Here is a 15,848-nt window from a genome sequence, read left to right as displayed (position 1 = left end):
GGTGCCTTACCTGCTCTCATCATCTTAACAGCTGCTTTCACCTCATCCTTCCCTATTTCTCCTCCATTTTCCTCACTCATCACGGTAATTTTCTTAGCACTTCCCACTGCAACTACCTTTCCCTCCCTATCTTCCTTCACATTTAGCAACTTCCTAAAATATTCTGCCCATCTTGCTCTTACTGCCTTCTCTTCCATTATCTTCTCTCCATGTGCACCTTTTACCTTTTCTTCTCTACTTGATTCACCTCCTCTTCCTCTCTTAATTTCTTCCCAAAACATCTTTTTATTACTTTCAAAATTTTCTGTCATCCTCTTACCCCATTTCACATCTGCTCTCCTCTTTGCCTCCTTTATCTTATGCTTTACTTATCTTCTCTTTTCTTTGTACCTCTCATACGATTCCCTCATCCTATTTTGTAACCAATCTGTGAAATCTCGCTTCTCTTCTACAACCTTCTTGTTTCCTCATCCCACCACTCCTTCTATTTCCTCCTGTCTTCCTTGTTCCACACACCATCTTCGCACACCTTATGACTCCCTCCTTTAACCATCCCCATTCCTCCTCCACTCCTAGCTCTACTCTATCCTTCACTCCCTCCCTTTCCTCTCTCAGCTTCTTGTACTTCTCCTTTTCTTTCTTATTTAACCCCTTCCATACGGTGCCGCACACGTAGGCGTCATGAGGAGCAAGTGGATTCGCGACGCTGCCATATCGGCGTCTTGATTATATTTATTGTAGTCGCCCCTGTGTTTTTACATTCTCCCAAATGCGCCCTGAATCCCATTCTCTGTGGTTTTCAAAATTCGCGGGTGAAAGAGAGAACGATCGATATAAGCGGTGACTATACTTTATGATGCGAATATTATTACGTTAAGTCATACGGCTGGCATTGGCTGCTGCCCGCGAGATTTAAGTTCCGTACTGAAGTGGTTAAGCAGTTCACTCTAAGCACCTCCCTATTTTTTGTCCTTTTCCTCTTTCTCCATCTATCCTCCACTCTCAACTTACATTCCACCAGAAAATTATCTGATATTTCCCAACCACTCCATTTATTGGTTCATTTTTTACCCTAGCATTAAGGTCTCCCAATACTACTACATTGACATTTCTCCCTAGTCCCTCTATGCACTCATTTAAATCTATCCAAAAAGCCTCCCTTTCTTCTACACTCTTCTCACTACCAGGCCCATATGCACTTACAAAAACCCACATCTCCTTTCCCAGTTTCACCTTCATCCACATTAACCTTGAAGAAACCTTCCACTCCAGTACACATTTACCTATCTCTTCACTTACTAGTATAGCCACCCCTTCTCTCCCTTACCCTCTCTTCACTCCTGAGAACCTCCCAACTACACTCCCAAACTCACACTTGCCCCTCCCTCTCAACTTGGTCTCACTCAGTGCCAGCACAATCAGCACATTCGCTTGTATTAGTCTTGAGTAGAAACAGATCAAATTTGTGGCACATGATCTTCCTGTCTAAATCTGAATTGTCTTGGATGTAGTATATTGTTCTCCTCCAGATGTTTAGTCCATCTATTTTTGATAACTTTTTCACAAATTTTGGCTACCATGCTCGTAAGGAAGACCAGTCTATAATTTGTTGGGTCTCCCTTGTTTCCTCCTTTATATATTGGTACAGTGTTCACACTTTTCCAGTTTTCTGGTATTTTTCCTTCTTTAAGTGAGGAGCTTATTTCATTATATATTTCGTCTATTAGTTCGTCTTTACATTCTTTTAGCATCCAGTTTACAATCCCATCCAGGCTGTACAGTTTCCTGACATTAAAGTTCATTATTTGGTCCATTATTTCCTTCTGTGTTACTATTATTTCCCGCATGGGGAGGGGGATCTCACTTCACTCCCTTTATCCTAGTGCTGTATATTTTCTCTAGTTAACACCATAACTGTCCTTTTTGAGTTTCTTTCCATGTCCTCTTGTGTTTCTCTTTTCCCAATTTAGTAAGTCGTCTCTATCAAGGACTTCTATACCTTTCATAATTCTGTAGATGATCAAGTCACCTCTTTCTCATTTTTGTTCCAGAGTCTGTAGTTCTAGTTTTGACAATCTTCGTATGACATTTTTGATAGTGTTGGGTAGGGCCCTCACAGGGGGGGGGGGGGGTTTGCATATTCCCTGGGGCAGCACATTTAGGGGGGCAGCAATTCTAATCTGGACATGCCACCCACAAGGCTGACAAAAAAATTATAATAGAAACAAAAGGTCAAAGGAACCCTGAATATTTTACCATAATATACAAATTTTGCATTAGAATCAATAGAATATGAAATGTTTTTCTCTTATCCTTACTGCAATAGGGACATTAAATACAATTTTTATAATCCTTTTAATTATTTTGCAAGCCAATAGCTAAAACAGGCTGTAAAGGATGCTGGAGATGGAAAGTGGTGATGGGAAAGGGGGAGTGTCAATGAGAACTTTGCCCCAGGATGGGACTTTGCCCCGGGGTGGCATTTTGCCTAGTGGCGGCACTTAGGCATGTAAGGGCTCTGGTGTTGGGGCCGTCTTCATAGTTGCTCTCTGGATTCTCTCAATTTTTTTTATATTTTTAGTACTGGCTGACCATAGTGTTACTGCATACTCCAATTTAGGCCTTATAAGTGTGATTAATATTTTCTTTACCATTTCTTCATCCAAGTAAAAGCCACTTTTATTTATCTTAGCAAGTTATAGGTTTTGCCGACAATTTTGTTTATATGTTTGTCGTCAGGGGACATATCTTTTGTGATGATAACTCCCAGGTTTTTTTCAGATCCCACTTTCATTATTTCTTTTTCACCAATTTTAACTTTTTCTTAATTCCATTATGCTACATATTTTTATGTTGAAATCTACTTCCCACCTCTGAATCCATTCCCAGACCCTGTTCAGATCTCTCTGTAATGAGTCACAGTCCATTTCAGTACTCTCTTTAACAATTTTGCATTATCTGCAAAGAAGTTTATGTGACATTCCACACATTTGTCCATGTCATTCACATAGCAAACATTATTGGAGCCAATACTGATACTTGTGGAACTCCACTAATATATACTGTATTTATATATATATATATATATATATATATATATATATATATATATATATATATATATATATATATATATACATACATACACACACACATCAAGGCTTCTATCCCCTTATAAGGGAAGTAGTCAGTCAAGGGACCCACCCACACCCACCCATTCCAGTCCCACCACCCTTGTTTCCCTCTCGTCTTAGCTCTTTGGAGATGAAGGGTCATCCCTGTCTCTTGCCCACCACTTAGGACAGAAGCAATGCAGCAGAACAAAGGATATCCACAGAAGGACCACCTTACATGGTGACTCTCCCTCCTCGTCCCCTCCCAAGGAAAATAGAGAAGACAGGGAAAGTCCCTTTTGGATGCATTAAAATGTCATCCATACACAACCACTCTCCCTTCACTCCTATCCCCTGCCTTCTCCCTTCCCTACTCAACAGACATTCCTTTCTTGTTCAGAACCCCTTTCATCCCATCTTTCCATCTCATATTTGGTTATTCTCTCAAGTTCATTACACATCTGTTTCCCACACTGTTTTTGCTAATCTTCCTTCACTCATTCTTTTCATGTGTCAAAATAATCTCGATAATCTTTCATCAGTCCTATCTCCCAGCTCCCTTTTTACCCTTACTCTCCTCCTTGCCTCATATCAGTCACTGTCCAACCTTGTAATCTGTACCATACATCTCAGACACTTTATTGTCGGAGAAACCTACAACTTGCTGAGATCAATAAAAGTGGCATTTACTTACTTGGACAAAGAAATGGTGAAGAAAATACTAGTCACACTGATAAGACCAAGACTGGAGTATGCAGTGACACTATGGTCACCCAGTACCAAAAAGAATATCAGGAAAATTGAAAGAATCTAAAGAGCAACTATGAAGTTGGCCCCAACACTTTCAGAACTGTTATATAAAGAGAGATTGTCAAAACTAGAGTTACCGGCTCTGGAATAAAGAAGAGAAAGAGGAGACTTGTTGATCATCTATAGAATCATGAGAGGTATGGAAGTCCTTGATAGAGAAGACTTACTAAATTAGGATACAAGAAATACAAGGGGACATGGAAGGAAGAGACCTGTATAAGAACAGCTCTCCCCACAGAGTGCTGGGTTTATGGAACAAACTAGACAAAAATGATAGTGTGTGCAAAAACCATACATGAATTTAAGAACAATTTAGATACTGCAAGATACAAAGATGGGACACCATGAGCATAGCTCCCCTTACCATGATGTACAACTAGGTAAGTACATTTAAACTTTTCCTTTCTGCCTGTCTTAAAGCCCAATTCTCTGCCTTATACAGTTTTGGCACAATCACTCCTTCATATAATCTCCTCTTTGCATCTATTCCCAGATGCCTATTTCCCATTACACATTTCAGTCCCCCAAGACATTTACTTGCTTCTTTGAATCTACAATTTACCTTAACCCCCCACTCCTTCATTTCCTACATGTGACCCCAAATACTGAAAACTGTCTGCTTCCACTAGCCTCTCACCTCTAAGACTTACTTCCAACTATCTGCCTTCTGACCCCTACCATACTTTTCTGACACTTCATCTCAAGCACATTTAAACTTCTCTTTCTGCCTCTCACAAATTCCAAGTGTCTGCCCCATGCAGTGTCATAGACACAGTCACCCCTTGATATAACTTCTTTGCATCCATTCTCAAATACCTATTTCTCATGACACTTGTCAATCCTCAAAGACATTTACTTCTCTGAATCTACAATTTACCTCCACACCCACTGCTCCCTTTCCTGCCACATGTGACCCCAAATTCTTAAATCTATCCACTTCCTTTAGCCTCTCTTTTTTAATACTTACTTACAACTGACTGCCACCCTCTCCCCTTGTATATCTCATCACCTTACTTTTACCCACATTTACCTTCCACTTTTCCTCTATCACATACCTCTCCAAACTCCATCACCAACTTCCTTAATCCTTCCTCTGACTCCACCACATTTACCTTCAACATTTCCCCCGTCACATACCTCTCCAAACACCATCACCAAGCCTTACTCCCTCTTCTGACTCCACCACATTTATTGTCAACATTTATCCTGTCACATACCTCTCCAAACTCCGTCACCAACTGCCTTAATCTCTTCTCAGACTCCACCACAAGCAGAGTGTCATCCACAAACAACAACTGACCTCACACTTCTCTCCACTATTTCTAACCACCTCCACCTCCCTCACCACCCCATCCATGTACATATTGAACAGCCATGGTAACATGACACAGCCTTGATGCAGCATCTTTACCTCAAACCACTTGCTCTCTCCATTTCCTATCCTAATGCAAGCACTACTACTCTTGTAAAAACTCTTGACTGCCCTTTACAGTTTCCCCCAATCCCATATATCTGCAGTAACTTCCAGAGTGCCTTACTATCTACCCTGTCATAAGCCTTCCCCAAATCCATAAAGGCCCCAAAAACATCCTTACCTTTTACCAAAACCTTCTCACAAATCTGCCTTACAAAAATCTGATCCACGCATCCTTTGTTACTTTTGGGTTAAAAAAAAAAAAAAAAAAAAAAAAAAAAAAAAAAAAAATTCCCATATATCTGCAGTACCTTCCATAGTGCCTTCCTGTTTACCCTGTCATAAGCCCTCCCCAAATCCATAAATGCCCCCAAAAATAGTTACCTTCTCACAAATCTGCCTTATCACAAAAATCTGATCCATATATTCTTTGCTAATTTTGGGTACACTCTTGTTTATAATATAAACTTTTTTATTCTATAATTCACCTCAACATCCACTCTGTTCACCACTACATGCAACCCCATATACTTAAATTTTTGACATATAGGTAATGCAGGGTAACCTTATGAATATCCTCTTTACTTCCTTGTGTTATTGAATTTTACTTCATTTGAAATGATGTAGGTGGAACAGTGAGTGCACGATCTGTAAAAGTGTTAGATCGTATCCACAATCCTGAGGAGCCAGAGACTCGTGATACCTGGTGGACTGAATTAAGAATGGAGATGCGTTCTCATGCAAGAGCACTCTGTTGCAATGTTGTACTTGGATATGAAGAGTTTACAACAATTTGGTAAGTATTACCTGTTGTTTTATGTGAGATGACACAAGAAAAAATGTGATCTTCCTGTTATATAATAATTTTTGTATTCGTTTTTGGTACAGATTGTTTGAATTGGGGATACCTGAAAAGATTCCATGGAGAAATTTTGTTTAGTGTCAACTATAACTAAAAAAAAAAAAAAAAAAAAGTGCAAACAATAGTTAGCCTTTTCTTGTTGCCCTGTATATTTCATGCATTTACCTATATCATGTTTGCTTATACTGTACTATAGGTATTGTTTTATTGCATATTTTAGGACAGCAGTAATGGAAATGATGGTATAGTATTTGCATTTCTGGCATTTACATTTTGCACCTCATTCTTAATTTTTGTACCTGTTAGGTCATTAATCATCTGGCCTAGTTATCCTGATCAATCAGTCAATCTGTTGTCCCATGTCTCTCTTGCAGAAGACTCATGGCCTCCAAAAATTTGGTAAGCCTCCAGTCAGGACCATAAATCACTTACAAAAGAGATATTGTGTTGTTGTCTATGTATTGCCAGTATGGGGCATTGCAGTATGAGATGCTCTATGTCTTCTCTTTGGTGATTACATCTGGGGTAGTTTGAGTCTATAGCTGGAGCCACTGTGTTGGTATTAAGCCTGATGATTAGGAAAAGTTCTGAAGTGGGTAATTGTCATTTGACCATAATAACCAAGGATAGCAAATACAAAATAGCATTGTTGTGAAAAGGGTTGTGGTACTCACCTGAGTAACTGATGCTCCTACCAGGGATTGATGCCACCTGCATAAGAGCTGGTGGTAGGGGTGTGCTGTGACTCTTTAGCCCGCAACTCTTGGGGTTTAGGGGTGGTCCCACGACACTGATGTGGTCTCACCAGGACACACACTCTCATACCACACACACATACACCCAAGATTATTGGTGTAACATATGATACATCCAAGTCATTCAAACAACACATCACAAACATAAGGACTAAATATATACATAGACTTAATGCACATAAATCAATTGCAGGAACAACATTTGGACAAAACAAAGAAAATATTACTACATTATAAAACAGTGCATACACTCAGTGATGAATTATGCAAGCCCTGCATGGGCCCCAAGCCTAAGACACACCACAACATCCTACAGACCATGCAAAGCAAAGCCCTAAAGACAATTACAGAGTGGACAATTATAACACCTACAGACCACTTACACGATGAAATGAAAGTCCTCAAAGTCAAGGATGATCTTGACATAAGAGGCACACAAACATTTGCTGCAGCCTCCACAAACACAGCATACCCACTACACTACATAGCAGAACACCCACACAAGACAAGAAATGTCAAAACAACATCCAGATACCTAAATCAAACACAAATACTCTCTTCCTCCGCAACCACCAGCCACTAGCCTCCAAAAAGCATATCCATAATGATATCACTGACTGCTCCATCAACAAACTTGAAGACAGTACATTGCTGCATACCACACCCCCTGATATCCATCTGAATCCACTCTCCCCTGAAAGGACAGAGTCCACCTGGCCAGACTGCAATGCAGCCACCATCCAACCTTTCTAAGCTACCAGAAGAGGGTGGATGACCGCATCACAGATAACTATCCAGGATGCAACACTTCACCCCATACCATACAACACATCATGGAAAACTGTATTGTACATAATCACACATGCCAACAACTTAATACACACTTTACAAAGGATTTTTAGGAAAACCCCATTCCAGCTGTGGCATTCCTCATGGTGATGGGACTGCTCAGCCAGACAGTCTAGGGAATGACAACAACTACAAAATAACTGCTAAGAACACCCAAATTTGCTTAGATTAACTGGGAAGGAGAAACATTGTGTTGTCTAGGTATGGGTAAATGTGGAGCAGTATAAAATAAGGTGTTTGATGCCATCTGTGTGATGTTGTATCTGGGTCAGTTGTTGTGGCTAGGTCTATTCTGTGTTGGTATTGTCTTTATACTGGATGATGGCCTGAATGCAGTCATGCTAGTGTGGTTTTTCCTCCTATGGGGAGGGATTTTTCCAAGTCTAGTGTCTGAAGGATATTAATGTAATAAGCTGTTAGGTGGTCAGTCTTGGAATGCTTGTTTTGAGATATGAGTATGAATGTATTTTTGTATGGATGTGTTTTGTGCTACAGGTTAGATTGTTGAAGATGTTTGAGTAGAATGGTGTTGATATAATTTTTGTTGCATTCAGTTGGTTATGCTTGTGTTAGTGTAATGAGATACATGAGGCTCATGCACAGAACTAAGCACCTATCATTTTCATTCAGTGTTGTATTGGGAGGATTTTGGTTTCTGTGTGCATGTATTTTGTTGGAGTGGTCTTGTTGCATCCTGTTATTATTCTCAATGCTCATTTTTGTATAGTTTGTAGAGCATCTATGTCTTCTGGTTCTTGGGAACCATGCTGTAGAGGCATAGACAAGTGTGGTTATCAAGAATTGTTTGTATAGACTGATTAGATTTTCCTTCTGTTGTCTGAAGTTCATTCTTACTACTAATCTTAGTAAGTTTATTTTCTTGTTGATATTCATTGTGAGGTCATTGATGTGTATTTACCTAGTTGTATTATATGGGAAGGGAGCTATGCTCATGGTGACCCATCATTGTATCTTTCAGCATCTAGTTTTTTCTTAAAATCTTGAATAGTGTTTGCACACACTGTATCTTTATCTAATTTATTCCAGGTATCCAGTATTTTATGTGGGAAGCTATTCTTTTTCAGATATCTTCTATAGTTATCCTTTTTAAGTTTCTTTTCGTGTCCTCTTGTTTTTTCATTGTCCCATTTTAATAAATCCTCCCTATCTAGGATTTCCATTTCTTTCTTGATTCTATAAATAGTCAGCAGATCACTTCTTTCTCTTCTTTGTTCCAGAGTTGGTAGTTCCATTTTGGGCAATCTTTGTTCATATGTTAATTTGGAGAGAGTTTGTCCCAACTTTGTCATTGCTCTTTGTATTCTTTCTAATTTCTTTATATTCTTTTTAGTACTGGGTGTCCATTGTGTTGCTGCATACTCCAGTTTTGGTCTTATTAGTATAACTAATATTTTTTTAATCATTTCCTCATCCAGGTAGTCAAATGCCATTTTCATTGACCTTAATAGGTTGAAGGTTTCTCTGACTATTTTATTGATATGTTTGTCCGTTGTCATGTCTTTGCTGATTAGTACTCCAAGGTCTCTTTCTGAGTTCACTTTTTTTACTTCACAAATTTTATAATTTCTTGATATTCTATTTTTACTTTTTCCAAACTCCATTATACAGTGAGTCCTCCTTATATGGTGATTCTTTATCCAGTAAATTCATAGTTACGGTATTTGGTAATTACTACCCTCAATTCCATTTATGGTAAGAAAAATTCACAGATATGGTATCTGCTCATGTTTTGAAGAGGAAAGAGCAAGGAGAAGTATGTATGCCATATCCCATTATTACATGTTATAATGGGTTTGGTATAGGGTAATTTCAATTTGCGGTAAGGTTTTCAGGAACACATATGTACTGTATAATGAGGACTTACTGTACTACACTTCTTGATATTGAAGTTCACTTCCCACTTTTGAGTCAATTTCCAGATTTTGCTTAGGTCTAACTGTAGTGATTCACAATCCTCCTCTGTTTTTACTTTCTTTAGTATTTTTGTGTCATCTGCAAAAAAATTCATATAACACTCCACTCCTTCATCCATGTCATGCAAGGTCATGCAAGTATCAAAAGCAAAGCCTAGATTTTCTCCTTCTCTCTCACTCTCCTTCCCTCCCACCCTCCACCTCCCCCTCCCTCTCTTTGTCATCACTTTCACTCTCTCACTCCCTCACTCTCACTACCTTCCTCCCTCTCCTTCACTATCTCACTCTTAGTCTCTCCTTCCCTCTCCTTGAGTTTGGAGGCATTGAGACAAACGAAGTTGTGGTTTGTTTCCTTTAATTTCTCCATCTAGACTGAGCTATGTCTCAAATTATTTCACAAGAAAAACATCAGTAGTTGCCAGTGGTGCTATTTACATACAATTTGAAATGGTGGCTGTTGCCAAATTAAAAAAGTTATATATATAATTTATTCTCTAGTATTTACTGCTGAAACTACTTCTACAATATACAATACCTGAAGTGATTATGGACACTATGTATTCATTAGTGGTGGGCAGCTACCGGTAAAGTTACCGGTTTTATCGGTAACAGCCTTGACGGTAGCTTACCGGCAATAATTCTGCTACCGTTAAGGTTCCGTTAACCGATAAGCTATACCAAATACTCGTGGAGCGGTAATCACGTCTCGGCTTGGTGGTACTGAGTGACGGTAGTGGTGGGCAGCTACCGGTAGTTACGGGTTTTATCGGTAACAACCTTGACGGTAGCTTACCAGCAAAAAATCTGCTACCGTTTAGGCTCCGTTAACCGATAAGCTATCCCATAATACTCAGAGAGCGGTAAGCACGTTTCGGCTTGGTGGTACTGAGTGACAGTACTGACGGCCCTACGTAGGATGAAAATTAACAGGAACGTATTCAACGTGCTAGATCGTCCTGCTCCCTTCTCGGCCCACAGATGCACAGTACGAAATGTACGTATTCGAATATGAAAATTAACAGTCGTGCTAGATCGTTTTGTTCGCATCTCGGCCCGCAGAGGTTCAGTGCAAAATGTACGTATTCGATTAGTCAGCCTATGTTCCGGTGGGCATGTATCCAAATGGATGCACAGAATAAAAAATTAAAATAAAACATATGCGTGTGTTTTTTGTCCATTTAAAGGTACTATAATATAAATATAGGGATCGTCGAGTCCTGCTAATACAAAATTAACGTAATTCCAATGTAAAAAATGGCAACTATGAACAATTGAAAAAAACTTTGACAGAAATTCAAAGGGTTGAGATTGTGTTCCTGAGCCTAATATAAGAGGAACTTGGTAAAAAAAAACATTATGAAAATGACCTACGTATGTCAATTCATCTCGCACAAAACCTTTATTACCTCAATTGTACAAAAAAACTTTGTCCTGACTAAATGAAAAATGGGTGATTTTGGAAATGAATTTTTATGTGTAATGTGTAAAAATGATGCATGTAATTATTTTTCTTTTATGAAATTGTGTTTCTATGTGAAAAATATATTCTTTGTATGAAATTGCACTTACATAGAGACGGAAGTGGGGTGTGAGAGGGGGAGGGGGGATTGGTGCGTAGGCCTATGCACTGAGGGAGAGGAGGTAATGCTGTGACCTTACACGCACCCCCTCCCTACTCCCCGCCCACGAGAGTTGGAGTAACGACTCGGAGCGCAGGATTTTTATAGTGACGACGTTACAAAACTTGTGACTACACACCATAGTAGGATGAAATTTGTTTAGATTTAACCCCTTCCATACGGTGCCGCACACGTAGGCATCATGGACTTAGATCTCGGTGGCAGCAGCCAATGCCAGCCGTACGACGTGTCGTAATAATATTCGCATCATAAAATATAGTCACCGCTTATATCGATCGTTCTCTCTTCACCCGTGAGTTTTGATAACCATAGAAAATGCGATTACAAAAGAATTAGAAAGAATGTCATTATTTAGGGGCGACTACAATAAAGATAATCAAGACGCCGATATGGCAGCCTCGCGAATACACTCGCTCCCCATGACGCCTACGTGTGCGGCACCATATGGAAGGGGTTAAGTCATAAAGGCGACTCGAACTTGGGACGTCACTACTACCTCACGAGTCTTTTACCGGTAAATTACCGGTAATTCCGGTAACGGCATTGTTGTTTACCGGTAATTCCGGTATTGAAATTAGCGGTATTTGCCCAGCCCTAGTATTCATGCATCGTTTAGATATGTATACAAGCATGGAACAAATAAATATTAAAAATTATATTGGTTATATGACGACTTGCAGCTTGCAATAGCATACACAGGTGTCTTTCCACACTCGTCCAAAATTACCACGTGAGGTCCGACACAATAGGAGGTCCTGAGGGAGATTTCTGGAGAGGCCAGATCTGACGTGCCATTGCTAATTTACCTAGTTGTGTTATACAGGAAGGGGAGCTATGTTTGTAATGACCCACATACAGATAAATACCCATAGCGTTTGATCAATAGTTGTATTGGGAAATACTAATGATTAAAATAAAATTGACTTAAGTTAAAGAAGTAGATATTTCCATTCACCCAGGCAAAATGTACTCTTATGAAGCTGTAGCTTGACTGCAAAGATTGTAACATGAGAGAGGAATAGGAGGAAGCAGTGGAGAGGATTGGTGTTGGTCCTTTATTGAAGGGGTAATATGAACTGATGAAGGAACAGTCTCTATGTTGAGGCCACGAGGGACTCTTTTGGCATGATCTTTGTGTAATGCAGTCTCTGTAAGATCATGCAACCTGAGTGCTTTGACTTTGTTATTAGTTTCATGTCCAATGATACAAGAGGGTCCAGAGAATTTAAGGGAGAGCTTCAAGGTGGGGGTATGGTTGAGGGTGTAAACAATGTCTCTAAGTTCAAAGGTAGCTCTGGCTGATTTGTTATGCAGATAGACCATTTCATTCATAGTCAGATGAAGAGTATTATGGGTTATTTTGAAGAGATTATTGAAATTTGCAATTTGGCCTTGACATAATCATTGAAATTGTAAATGGGAGGTAATTCTTAAACAAGAAGGTCATATGGGAGTCTTTTGTCTGAGCCAAAGAGGACAAAATGAGGTGACTCCAGTACTGACCTGTTAACCCCTTCCATACGGTGCCGCACACGTAGGCGTCATGGACTTAGATCTCGGTGGCAGCAGCCAATGCCAGCCGTACGACGTGTCGTAATAATACTCTCATCATAAAATATAGTCACCGCTTATATCGATCGTTCTCTCTTCACCCGTGAATTTTGATAACCATAGAAAATGCGATTACAAAAGAATTAGAAAGAATGTCAATATGGAGGGGCGACTACAATAAATATAATCAAGACGCCGATATGGCAGCCTCGCAAATACACTCGCTCCCCATGACGCCTACGTGTGCGGCACCGTATGGAAGGGGTTAATGGAACTGTTATTGTAAGCTTGAATCATGGGGGACATGTTCTTTCCAAGAAGGATGAAGATCAGAAGCAAGATGAACATTGAGAACAAATCTTTCTATTCTGGCATTCAACTAAACCATTTGAACTAGGGTGATAAGCAGTAGTATTACATTTTGTGATTTGAAAGTAATTACAAATATTTGAAAGAATCTAATTTTTTAATTCAGTCCCATTGTCTGAAATCAGAGTTTTGGGTGTAGTGAAGGGGCATATGAGTTTGTCAATAAGGGTCTGCCATGCGTTGTGCTGTCATATCTGGTAGGGGGAAAGAATACAGAATCATAAAAAAATTTCATCACAAATAAAGAGGTATTGGTTTCCACTATAAGTGGTAAAATATGTAGATCAACAGCTATTGTGTTGAATGGTTTACAAGGGGTAGGATAAGTTAAGATTGGAACATGACCACTGATATGACCTTTGTGGGTCACGCAAGAGTGACAAGCATCAATGTGGGAGTGCATATCTCTCCTCATTGTTAACCAGAAGTAGTACAACATGGCTTGTGTAATGTATTTCTCCTTGCCAGGGTGTGCGGTATTGGGGGAACTGTGTAGGAGTTTCAGAATTTCTAGAATGAAGTCTGTAGAGACTACAAGCTGAAACACTGACTGGTTGGGTTCATGTTTGTTTGTTAGCGTTGTTTTGCAATGCAGTGTCATCAACTAATATGTAACTATTGAGATTAGGAGGGAAATTATCCATATTGGTTGTGTCTGCAGATTCAAGGAAGTATATAACTTGTTTCCAAAGAGGGTCATATCTCTGTGCTGCAGCTATGTGCGCTTGTGTAAGAGTTACTGAAATTGGATTTTGAGTGATGGTCACAATATGGCAACTGAAAGCGTCTGCTACCAGGTCCACTTTACCCTGAACAAAGTGAAAAGTAGGCATGATCTCTTGTATGATGAGGAATCAGTTGGCAAGTTTTCCTGAAGGATTCTTTCTATTGAAGAGGTGTAAGATTGGTTGATGGTCCATGTAGAAGTTTATGTTATAACCAAGGATGATCTCTTTGAAATGTTTGAGTGTGTATATAACAGCTAAAGTTTCTATGTGACTGAGTAATTTTGTTCATGTTTGTTGAGTGTGTGGCTAGCATAGACAGTTGGTCTGAGTTTTGTGCCATGTTGTTGCATGAGAACTGCACCAAGTACAGTGTAGGACACATCTGTGTATATCGTGAAAGGAAGCTTGTGGTTTGGGAAAGCAAGGACAGGTTCCATGATTATGGCTTTCTCTTGGTCAGGTGTCCAAATGAAAGGGGTGTCCTTCTTAAGTAGCAAAGTTAAAGGTGCCGCTATACCAGCATAACCTTGAATGAAACATCTATAAAATCCTGATAGACCAGGGAATGAACAAATGTGATCAACAGAGAGTGTGGAAAATACATGACTGCCTTAACCTTGTCCTATGAGGTTAAAATTCCTTGTGAGTTAAGGGCATGGCCTAAGAAGTATATTTCTTTCTGAAGGGAGAAGCACTTCTTAAGCTTCATTTTGAGGCCTGCTTTTGCTAGTCATGAGAAGACATTGTAAAAAGTAAGTGTTCACTAATGGATTTCGAAGCAGTGGTCACGTCATCGAGGTATATAAACACTGAATGACCTATAAGACCTGCAAGAACTGTGTGCATAAGTCGTGTGAACACTGAAGGAATTGAAACGAGACCCGTGGCTAGTTGTTTGAAGTGATAATGACTGGTAGGGATACTAAAAGCTGTCAGAGGCCTAGACTCTGGAACAAGGGAAATCTGGAAATATTCCCACATAAGGTCCATGATCATGAACACTACATTGTTTTCACCGATGGAGTGGAATATACCTTGTAATGCAAGGATGGAGTGTCAATTTGGTATTGTGAGCCTATTTAATTCCCTGAAGTCTACTACTGGCCAGAAGGAACTATCATGTTTAGGGACAACAAAGAGAGGGAAATTCCATTCACTGATTGATTGTTCAGTGACATCTTGTGCTTTCATGTCTTGGATAAGGTTATCTACAATTATGCATTTACTGTGTGGCATTCTGTATGCAGGAATGTAATGTGGTTTAGAGTTTTCACAAAGGATTATATGATGCTGAATGAGATTACAAACTCCAAGAGGTTCACCTGGAGTGGCAACAGGTTGTCAGAACTTGTTGTAAAGTGCAAGCAAGTTTGCTTGTGCATGAGGGAATTCTATGGGGCTGAAATGTGATGCATCAGATTCCTGTGCTCTGGGCATGGCGGAAATTGTGGTACAACTTGAGAAGTAAGGAATTGGTCATCCATGACTTTGATTTGTGATGGATATACTTCAAAATAGCAAATGTTTGTACCAACTGTGAGATGTAGGGTTGTGTTAGGGTCATTAGCAATTAAAATGTAAGTGTGACCTTTCCTTGATGAGCTGATGGCTGAAAGGAGGGCAATGCCATTGACACAGCAAGTTTCTGGCATACAGAGTACATTGGTGTCTTGTGCTAGAAAAACTTGTAGGTGTATCTTTGTATACTTATGAGGGAACAGCTTTGGACTGATAAGCACTGTGTGAGTGTGTTTGAATGTAGATAACACTTCTGAAACAGGTGGATTTGTTGTTGAATTCTTCTAAGAGGGGCAAGAAAGTTT

The 15,848-nt window shown here is 39.6% G+C and overlaps 1 protein-coding gene across 2 annotated transcripts in view; it reads left to right on the top strand.

Annotated features, from left to right (window-relative positions):
* LOC143038031 (C2 domain-containing protein 5) overlaps positions 1 to 15,848 on the top strand; it is a 212,490-nt gene that overhangs the window by 68,344 nt on the left and 128,298 nt on the right. For both annotated transcript variants that reach the window (XM_076206886.1, XM_076206887.1), the window contains exon 9: positions 5,965 to 6,133. In XM_076206886.1, the coding sequence (XP_076063001.1) occupies positions 5,965 to 6,133 (169 nt within the window). The remainder of the gene's footprint in view (positions 1 to 5,964; positions 6,134 to 15,848) is intronic.

Source organism: Oratosquilla oratoria, chromosome 23 (assembly GCF_046742065.1).
Source record: "Oratosquilla oratoria isolate Oo_2021 chromosome 23, ASM4674206v1, whole genome shotgun sequence".
NCBI lineage: Eukaryota > Metazoa > Arthropoda > Malacostraca > Stomatopoda > Squillidae > Oratosquilla > Oratosquilla oratoria.
The sequence above is the reverse complement of the archived record's forward strand: the minus strand, read 5'-3'. Positions and strand labels throughout refer to the sequence as shown.